Below are 10,686 nucleotides of genomic sequence, written 5' to 3'. Positions count from 1 at the left end.
CATGGGTTGGACGGGGTATATTAATGACCCTCTTCTAATCTGATCTAGACTGTGTTAGATCTAAACTCAACTTCCTCTGTATCAAGTCTGTCCTTATAACCTTCTGCCAAGTCTTTCTCGGTCTGCCTCTGGGCTTTGCCCCAGGAACTATAAAGTCTCTACACTTTCTTACCTAGTGGATAAAAATATGTCGCATTTGATATTTGTGCGCATTTTAAAAAATTCGTGTTTCTGTTACGGGCCGCGCTTTTGCGGACACACAGACAGACGACGGCTATTATTAAAGAGACTAGTCGTTAGCCCGTGGAAAAATCCACAGGTCCACCCGTCCTTTTAATACCGCATATTTCGTGTTTCAGTAACACATCGTTTTTCTTGCCCACAAACAGACAGACGGAATACGGCTATTATTAAAGAGATTGTATAAGATATAATAATATAGTCTTTTTTATTGTTTTAGGCTGCAAGAGTTACATAGACTGTACAAAAAGCGACAAAGGCTTGTTTGCGCACATGAAATACTTTCAACTTCAATTAGTTGACATCACTGCGGAGCAACAAAGAACCTTTTTGAGACAAGTACTTGAGCAAGAGAAAACTGATACAGAGCATTTTGTGCAAAAAGAATTGGTGTGTATGAAAATATGCGTTTTAAAGTATTGTGAAAAAATATTCCCCTTTTTATTGTAGTTTTTTCTCTGATTACAGAAAACGTTTTATTAAGGTCTGAAATTTTAACTCTTGAAAAATACTAAACTTTTTTTTAATCATTTTCTCACTGCAGATTACACGAAAACAAACAGAACAAGAGCGAATAGCTATTGAAAATCTTGCAAGGGAAGTAGAACAGGGAGCCAATGCAAATAGCTCTTTGATTGTATCAAGAGCAACTATTCAAGCAAAAGCATTGGTTGACGATGCGAGAAGCCAAGGTTTAAAAATTATTCATGATGCTCTCAATATAACAAATGAGGAGCACAAGAAAACCCTGGATTACATTCGAACCTTACGTGACTCTAAGAATGCCAACATGTACATTGGTTTCCAATATATGGTAGCAAGACCTTGAATCTTGTGTGTCCACATAGTGAATATATAGCAATACCTTATTATAATACTGTTTTGTAGACCTACCTTTTCTGTCTATACTCTTGGTAACTTATGTATGAGTGGTGTTTTTAATATAAAGTCGAGGAAGGTGTTGAATAAATTGAAACAGGTTGGTTTCCATTCCAAACTCTGAAATAGAAAGATGAGGGATAATTTAATTTTTTTATTTAAATTGAATCAAACCTTTTTTGAACACAATTATCCAAGATTATGTTTTTTGCGTAACATATTTCTTATAAGATTTTTATTGAAAAAAAAGTTTTATTGAAAAATGTGTACAAGTTATTATCTGTTCTTTTCTAATTTTACCAAAAAAAGTTTTTCCAGTCCGGATAATGCCCTACACCATTTGCAATAGGTTACCAAGAGTACATTTTTAATAAGAAACAACATCAGTATGCAGCTAAGACTAGAGTGTCTGGTAGTTTGCAAAATACGTAGAAAGTGCATATATATGTGAAATGACAAGGGCATACAATGACTCTTCTGAATTTAACAAAATTGAATCGAATATCCCGGAAAATATCTAGATTAAAGCACGAAAATGTGCTCCTCACAAAAAAAAACCCAAGTATATAAAGCATTAATAAACTTACAGTTGAAACACTTCTCACTTTTTGTATATCATTAAGCTATTCCTTGCATTTTTTTATAATAGACATTTTTTTGAGTTCCGTACATATTTATTTATAGTTTTTATATTCACAATTAACGTTAATACAGGGTGGATGTAAGTCACGTGGTTTCGAAAAGTCATTCGGAAGTTATGAATGTTTTTTAAGGTTCTTTTCATAATTCATAGTTTTTATATTCACAATTAACGTTAATACAGGGTGGATGTAAGTCACGTGGTTTCGAAAAGTCATTCGGAAGTTATGAATGTTTTTTAAGGTTCTTTTCGTATTTCAATGACTGTGTTTTCTGATTTGATTTGATTAAGTTGTTTTCAATATTTAACTGATTCACTTATTTCCCAGTCTATTTATTTGTTTTTTTCATCCTTCTCCGTTACTTCATATGCAATTGAAGAAGTCATGAAATAGGACTTTTTTTAATTTTCGTGTCCACCCTGTAGTAATTTTGTATACTTTAATCTTTCCTATGTTTTACGCAAACGTTCATAACAATGTATTCATTATACTATATATTTGTATGTTATAATTTCCAACCCTATCCGAGTCTTCTCTACTCTCTTTATAAAGTTAATATAAGTCGTTTCGTGAGGCCATAAGTCTTGTAATGTTTTTATTATCTTATTTTTTAACTCATAGAATCACAAGTAATGTCTCATGATGTCAAAAAAACTGAACCTAAATTTAGAAGAGATGAATTTGAATTACTTTCACAACAACCAGAGCAAGTTTATATTAGACCACTGGATTCATCTGGGAATAGACCAGTGGAAGAATCTGCGGATAGGTCAATAGATTTATCTGAGGATAGATCAGTAGATTCATCTGGGGATAGATCAGTGGATGCATATAAGGATGTAGCAGTGGATTCATCTGAAGAAAGATCAGTGAATTCATTTGGGGAGAGATCAGTTGATCCTTCTGAAGAAAGACCAGTGGATCCATCTGGGGATATATCTGTAAATTTATCTGGGGATAGATCAGTAGATCCATCTGAAAATAGATCAGTGAATTCATTTGGGGATAGATCAGTTGATCCTTCTGAAGAAAGACCAGTGGATCCATCTGGGGATATATCTGTAAATTTATCTGGGGATAGATCAGTAGATCCATCTGAAAATAGATCAGTGAATTCATCTGACGTTACACCAGTTGATGTTCCTGCATCCCTTTTAGATGTAGAAACATTCACTGCAAGACCTCAAAACAGCCTCGCAAATAATCTGATGACCTTTATAATGGTTTTGTTTATCGTTGGAATTCTACTGATGCTCATATTGTTACCTTTGAGTTTAGCTGATTTAGAATATTATGAGGTATGTTATATATTTATTTCACGATACATACTTTTCTCAAGCGACACTAGGTTAGAAGCATTGAAATTTTAAATTCCGGTATATTGCTGGCAAAATCTTGTATACTGTCGTAAAATTCCGTTAACAATATATATTGCCAAGCTTCTTGTTGTCGTTTCGTTTTACGAAATTTTTCTGCAATATTTTTATACCTGGTCGCAGATATCTGCAATCTATCGCAATTACAGATAATTGCTACATATTACAGATAATTGCGACATATTACAGATAATTGCGATATATTGCAGATAATTGCGACATATTACAGATAATTGCGACATATTACAGATAATTGCGATATATTGCAGATAATTGCGACATATTACAGATAATTGCGATATATTGCAGATAATTGCGACATATTACAGATAATTGCGATATATAATAGATAATGTTTAGGCAGTGTTAGTACGCACCCCAAGTTGAATTTTAAACAGATTTTTTAAACAGCATCCTAAATTTCAATCTTACGAAAGTAAGTTTGAGAAATATAAAAAAGTTCTCAAATTTCCTCATTTCAAATAAGGCTTTAACTTCTCAATAAAAAATCTTTAAATCTCCTTAAGAGTGTAAGGACTGAAATTTGTTTTAAGCATCCAATAATTTCCTACGAAAACCTAGCAACACCATGGTAACACCTAGCAACACCATGGTAACACCTAGCAACATACAATGAAAACAAAACATGAAATTCTCAATCTTTTTGCTTTTAACGAGAAACAAATAGATCTGCAGTAAAGGTTGTTGAACCATCTACATAAATTTCTTATAGGTAACTGCCTGTATGAAATTCCTTTACTGGTTCTTGTTCTCTTCTAGATGGGATTTGTAAAGAACAAAATTACTGGCAGCGTGGACACTGAGAAAGTTTATTATGGTGGCAGACATTTCATCGGACTTGCAAAGACATTTAAAATATTTCCTTTTAATTTACATACTGAAAGATTCCCGAAGGTTTCTATATACAATAAAGAAAAGATCGAAGTAACTTTGAATTGTTCACTTCAGTACGCATTAAAAAGTGAGGATTTACACTTGCTGCATGATATTTATGATGTTTCATATAGACCTGTTTTCAGAGCAGTCATACTTGCTACTATCAAGGGAGCTGCAACACAATATACAATAGAAGAATACAGGCTGAAGAGGAGAGTAGTGGAGCAAGGTCTTTCAGATGATGTTGCTAAATCTTTGGGTGGCAATTGTTGTCCTCCAAACTGCAGTAATAACGAATGCAAAGGTTTGACTGATTATCAATTTGTTTGTGTTTTGTGTTTGTTTTTTTAAGATTTCTATATTGTTAACGGTGATTTAGATTGCATACCACACAAAAACTGCAGTGCGAACGAAAAAGGATTATTCGCTTCTTTAAAATACTTTCATCTACAACATATCTCCATCACTAAACAGCAGGAAAGCATTTTTTTGCGACAAGTTCTCGAGCAAGAGAAGAAACACACTGAAGTGTACATCCAACAAGAAATGGTAGCGTTAATACTACACATAATTTTTATAACTCTTTCACTTGAATGATGCCTTTTGCTAAGTAAATTTATTATGAATTGCAATTTTGAAGGGATAAAGTTTCTGTTTTAAAAAGTACTTCGTCACCCTAAATTGCTAAATTGAATTTGGAGGATTTCTGAGGCGCCTTTGAGTAGGGTGTTACTGATTATTTAGAATGTTCTACACAACCTTTGTTGTAAGACATCTTTGTGTATTTTCTTATTTGTTTTTGAAATTTTCTCCAACTCTGTAGTTAATGCGTAAGAGAACTGACGAAAAGCGAATTGCTATCGAAATGCTGACTAAAGAATTGTCGCAAGTCGCTGTAGCCAGGAGCAGTTTGATCACGTCCAAGGCTCAGGTTGCGGCCGAAGCTAGACTGAACGCAGCTAGAAACCATGGCTTGAATCTTGTATACTCTGCTTTGAATATCAGTAAAGAAGAAAAAAAACTGTCGTTCGACTATCTCCGGACTTTAACAGACTCTACAAAAGCCAAGTTATTTTTAGATTTTCAATATATGGTAGCGGAGCCATAACTAGCAGATTCATGTACCGAAAAAACTCGAATGAAAATTAAATGCGAAAATTTGAAGAATTTAAACACCTTCTTGAACTAAAACTTTTTTGAATTAAGGCCGCTTTTATAAAGACCCTTCAATTAACACCCCTTAAATAAAAATCTCTTTAAATGAAAGCCTTTATCAGAGTATTAAAAATTTTTTTTATAAGTTTTGTGATGTTCGTAAATCTTTTAAAAACATTAATCTTGCTGGTACACCATGGAATAGATTGTTTTGCAAGAAACACCCAAGTAAAAGTTTAACCTGGTGCCAAAGTCGTAGCGCTTACTGGACGACGCCGGCATCAATGTCAAAAACGCAAATACCCCTGGGGACGAGGTTGGGGCATGAAGCGCGTAGCATAACTTTACTTTGGTATGCAATCGAGTTATGAAATTTTGTGACTTTTCCTAACTTTTGATGAGAAAAATTGCGTTTTTCTGACGGGTGTAATTTTTTGTAAATTTTATTCGTATGAAAATATAAATATAGTGTAAAATTGATTCACATAGAAATATAAATATATTTGTAAAATTGCATGTATGAATTTTTAAGATGTTTTATTGGCAATGTAGTTATTTGTTACATAAATAGGACCCATATAAGGAAATATATGGGTCCTGGAGATAAAATAGAGACCGGATTTTAAGGAAATATCCTGCGAAATGACGTCATTTCTAATCCCAACGCTGTCATTATATTATTTTTCATACCTCGAACATTTTAAATGCAATTTCTAAACATGCATCAAGTTTAATGACAAGTTTTTGAAAAGGCGGATCTTTTTACCTTTCGCGTTAAAATAAGAAACTTTCGTACAAAATATGACGTCATTTCTGATCCCTACGACGTCATCAAATTATTTTTCACCTGAAATAATTGTGTACTAAGATATTCTACAACTGTACTAAATTTTTATCACTTAAGCATTAGTGGTTCAGGATTAATGGCCGGAGGGCACTTCAAATTTCCTGGTCCTAATATTACAAAAATTCGTGTCTGCATTATATCGACCTTGTGGGATACAAAACATTCATGAACATTTATAAAGGTATTTTAGAAACAAAACAACGCAACAAAACTATTTTATATTGACTTGCTAAAAAAAGAATTCTAAAAAAACAGACACTTTGTTCAAAAATAGCAGGAAATTCCATGAAATTGAAATTTCTTCACCCAAACTTTTTTTTGCCGGAATCTATAATTAAAGTTAGAAAAAGTCGTTAAATTTCAGCGTTCAATGTCATCCAAAAATGATATGCCTCATATTATGGAGCTTCACACAGAGAATACTAAGTATTGTATCGTACGTATCATATGCTCAACACAAACTCACTCTAAATACAAAGATACAGGTTTATATACTAACACGTGACACACATTATAAAACGCAGACTCACAAACCACAGTATTTAACATAGAACATAACACCTAATTGAAATTGCGACGAGCACTTTGTGCTTCCCTTAGGTATAATAAAGTTAAGAAATTCATATTTGTTGCAAAATTGAGAAAAAAGGCTTGTTTTTAGCATGCGTGACGTCAATTTTGATTCCAATGACGTCAAATTATCTTCTTACCTAGAATCTCTTCGTATTAAAACTTTGTATACGAGTCTGCTGAGCTTCATCACGAAAGCATAAGCTGTTCCAGATTTATGGCCTGGGGGTATTTCATGCAACCCCCCTCTCCCCTCACCTGGTGCTACACTGGACCACAGGGCGTTTACTTTAGATATTTACGGTATGTAAATATTCACCTCATGAAAATATTTTGTAGATTAGGATAGTATTTTATGAGAAAATATATATTAAAATAATAGAATGCATTCTTTGTTTGTGTCGTCTAAACTTTTTCATATGTTGAGAAAGGAACGCCTTCGAAATTGAAACTAGCTTGGCACACCATAATATCAACAATGGATAGTTCTTAGGAGGCTGGGAGGGCCTCCTTTCCAATCAGGTTACCAAGAGCAAGTGTCTTTTCCACAAACAATTATCAGTTTGTCCTGGTCGCGTGATTTTCAGGATAAACAAATAATAACGTAAATTAAAACACCATGTATCGCGGCTAATTAGAGTGGCAATTGTCAATGCCTGTGTTTTGTCACCATAGGTTGCCAAAAAGAAAAGCACCATAAAATGTATTTCATTTATTCGTTAAACAAAAAACAAAAAATCATTATATACAACATCAAATCGTCAAAAAAACTTGAATATATTTTTAGCATACGCTTTACTACAAATGTTAACTGAATAAAAGTTTTAAGAGCGTGTTCTATGACTACCCCAAAAATCATCTGATCTAATGTAGTTCGACCACCATATTCACTATGTGGACCCACTAGATTCAAGGTCTTGCTACCATATATTGGAAACCAATGTACATGTTGGCATTCTTAGAGTCACGTAAGGTTCGAATGTAATCCAGGGTTTTCTTGTGTTCCTCATTTGTTATATTGAGAGCATCATAAATGATTTTTAAACCTCGGTTTCTGGCATCTTCTCTTATTCTTTCCCCTGCGATATTGGCTTTTTCTTTGATCAAATCGCTGTTCGCTGTTGCATTATGTGCAACGATCTTTGCTTGATTTTCGATGATAACTCGTTGCTCTTCTGTTTTCTTACGTGTCACCTGTAACGAAATTTGAAGTTTATCATTGGGTTGAGATACAAATATGTACGCTAAACGAGAATCTTTTGTGAAAAATAGATAAAAAAAGAAGGTGGTAGTTAACAAGGAAACTTAAAATTGCACAATTGTATCAAAAAATGTTGTTTTTTTTCAATTTTTATCCTGATTTACTGTGGATGACTTGGACATTTTATAATCTTATTACAATTGTGGAAATCACGCAGTCGCGTGTTACTTAGTTCTGAAAACTTGCGGCCACGTGTTTTTTAAAATTATAATAATCTCTATAAAAATATAATTATAAGATGCCCAAATCAGCCATGCTACTAATTTGCTTTCTTTTCACACCTAAGAATTGAAAATCTCAACAAAAATGTTTATTTATTTGAGGTTCAACATCCCGAAGAAGAAGAGATTGGCAAAGTTTTGTTTTTACCTTTTCTTCTTGCTTAAAGAGTTCAGTGTCTTTCATTTCCTGCAGAAGAACCTGTCTTAAAAATCTTGTTTCTTGTTCTTCAGTGATATCAACAAGTTGGAGCTGAAAATACTTCAAGTGAGCAAACACACCTTTGTCTTTCTTTTTGCATTTCGAATACGTTAAACAGTCTAGAAGAAACAGCGAGATGATTAACATTTGTTTTTATTATTGTATAACACGAGTTAATTTTGAGGGATAATCTTCTTTTTAGAAAGATTGTTACAGAGGTAAAATATTTCTGTACCTTTCTTCAGCTCTGGTAAATTGGACAAAGAAGGAAAAAATAACATGAAAAGCAAAAAATTAAGATACTTTTACTACACGGTTCCATTCTATTGATTTCACAATCCTTTCTACAGCATATCCCACCCAGTGCTTTCGAAGCAGCTGTCTTCAAGCCTTCAGCGACAATGCTTCTTTGAAGTCTGTACTCGTCGATTGTAAACTTTGTTGCAGCGCCTTTTAAAGCAGCTAATATGGTAGTGCGTAGGATTGGCTTATACCCCACGTCGTATGTATCATGCAACAGCTTCAAATCTTCCGGTCGAAGAACGTAATGCACCGAACAAGTCATTCTTACTTCCAATTTTTCTTTATTGAAGATGGACAAACGCTTGAAGTTTTCTGTATGCACTGACTTTTGAAATGTTTTAAATGTTTTCGCTGGTCCCATCCAGTGTCTTCCACTGTAGTAGATCTTGTCGGTGTCGACAAAACCTGTTGTTTTTGTCTTCAGATATCCCATCTGTAAAGAAGCAAGCAACAGAATAGAAAGGTTTGACTAAAGAGCTGCAATTATTTAATACGTATAAATGAAGTATCCTCCATTTTTATAAAGCGCCCTCAGATAATTCAACGAGGCGCCTAACTTAGATAGGACCTATCTTAAACATCTCCCTATCTCCAGAACAAATTTCCAGTTCAAATAAAGTCCACTGTATTTTAAAGTGATACAACTTCTAACACAGGCGCTTTTTGGATTGCATGGATTTGTGGGTAGAAAAATAAAAATTATTTCCCAAACCTTGTTTCCAGTCTTCATTTAACGATTAGATTAGATTAGATCAGGGGAACTTACCTGCTAGATTATCGTGTGGTTGTAAGCAAATATTTTTAATGACAAAAACTATCCAATTTATACTTCCTTTTTTTATCTTAACTGAGTGTTGTAAACCAGTTAATAAAACTTCCTTATCAATAATTCGCGGGTTTATTGATATAAGTGAAGAATTTTATGCTCTGGCAGATTTACCCGTATTTGTGCCTGCATTTACGTCGCAACTTGTATCTCTGCGTTACACTTCCTACACTAGAAGTTGGAAATAAAAGATACTTGTAGCGATTTTTTAAGGCAAATCCTAACTGGATGTTTTAAATGTTTTCGTTGGTCCCATCCAATGTCTTCCACTGTAGTAGATCTTATCGGTGTCGATAAAACCAATTTTATGCTCTGGCAGATTTACCCGTATTTCTCCCTGCATTTACGCCGCAACTTGTATCTCTGCATTACACTTTCTACACTAGAAGTTGGAAATAAAAGATATATGTAGCAATTTTTTAAGGCAAATCCTAACTGGACTTAAAATTACTTACTCAAGACCGATCAGTTAAAACTAATATTGGTCTAAACGGTTTCGCCTCTAAGTGGCCATTTTTAAAAGAGATGAGGATCGACGATAAAAATAAGGAGACAAAAATTTAGACTGTCAAAGTTTAGGCCGGTAAGATGGAATATTTTGTTGACTTTTTTTAAAGTACTTACTTACATCGTAGTAGTCAATGTCAGAGTAACTGAGCGGTATCAGAATGACAATCAGCAAACAAAATATCACCACCAAGGTAACGCCGCACCCACAAACAGCTTTTTCACTACTCATCTTTCTGCTTCGCACTGTTTAAATGTTACGAAGGCGTATGTTTGGTCTCAGTGACAATTCTTATTAAAACACAACTTCGTCCCCAGGGTTATTTTACGAACAACAGCCGTATGAGGGCATAATTTTATATTTAACAACATTTTAAAAACATACACGAATTATAATTGTCTTTCCTGCATGATTTACTATTCGGACAAGAAAAGAAAAAAATCCTTAAAAAGGATAATTATGTCATTTAAAATAACAGCCGAAAATTAACTAGTTACGGATTAAACTTACGAAACTGAGAAAATAATTGGAGCAGTACTTGACAACCTCGTTCCCAGGATCTTGTTTCTTGAACTATATTTTTTTTACATTTTCTTAGAAAAATGGATTACCATAAAAATTTTAAATTTAGTTACAAGCATGTTAAGAGAACATACTGTAATTAATCTTTCGGTGACGCTTTTGGAATTTCATCCTTGCGAATAATTCCGACTAAAATGACCAAACAAGATTTCGTATAGATCATTACTTAGCAGTAACTATT

The 10,686-nt window shown here is 33.7% G+C and overlaps 2 protein-coding genes across 2 annotated transcripts; one reads left to right on the top strand and one right to left on the bottom strand.

The window, feature by feature from the left end:
• Window positions 1-489: 489 nt before the first annotated feature.
• On the top strand, window positions 490-5,846 carry LOC130642105 (uncharacterized). The gene is made up of 5 exons (XM_057449184.1): window positions 490-630; window positions 2,382-3,058; window positions 3,917-4,337; window positions 4,413-4,582; window positions 4,857-5,846. Exons 2-5 carry the CDS (start codon window positions 2,393-2,395, stop codon window positions 5,139-5,141), a joined length of 1,542 nt encoding a protein of 513 aa, XP_057305167.1. The 5' UTR covers window positions 490-630; window positions 2,382-2,392; the 3' UTR covers window positions 5,142-5,846.
• Window positions 5,847-6,802: 956 nt separating this feature from the next.
• LOC130642392 (uncharacterized) lies at window positions 6,803-10,271 on the bottom strand. Its single transcript, XM_057449478.1, has 4 exons — window positions 10,044-10,271; window positions 8,590-9,022; window positions 8,236-8,405; window positions 6,803-7,799 (listed from the first exon to the last, which is right to left on the bottom strand). Exons 1-4 carry the CDS (start codon window positions 10,152-10,154, stop codon window positions 7,515-7,517), a joined length of 999 nt encoding a protein of 332 aa, XP_057305461.1. The 5' UTR covers window positions 10,155-10,271; the 3' UTR covers window positions 6,803-7,514.
• Between the last annotated feature and the right edge of the window lie 415 nt (window positions 10,272-10,686).

This window comes from Hydractinia symbiolongicarpus, chromosome 4 (genome assembly GCF_029227915.1).
Source record: "Hydractinia symbiolongicarpus strain clone_291-10 chromosome 4, HSymV2.1, whole genome shotgun sequence".
Classification (NCBI taxonomy): Eukaryota; Metazoa; Cnidaria; class Hydrozoa; order Anthoathecata; family Hydractiniidae; genus Hydractinia; species Hydractinia symbiolongicarpus.
This window is presented reverse-complemented; position numbering and strand designations above follow the sequence as displayed.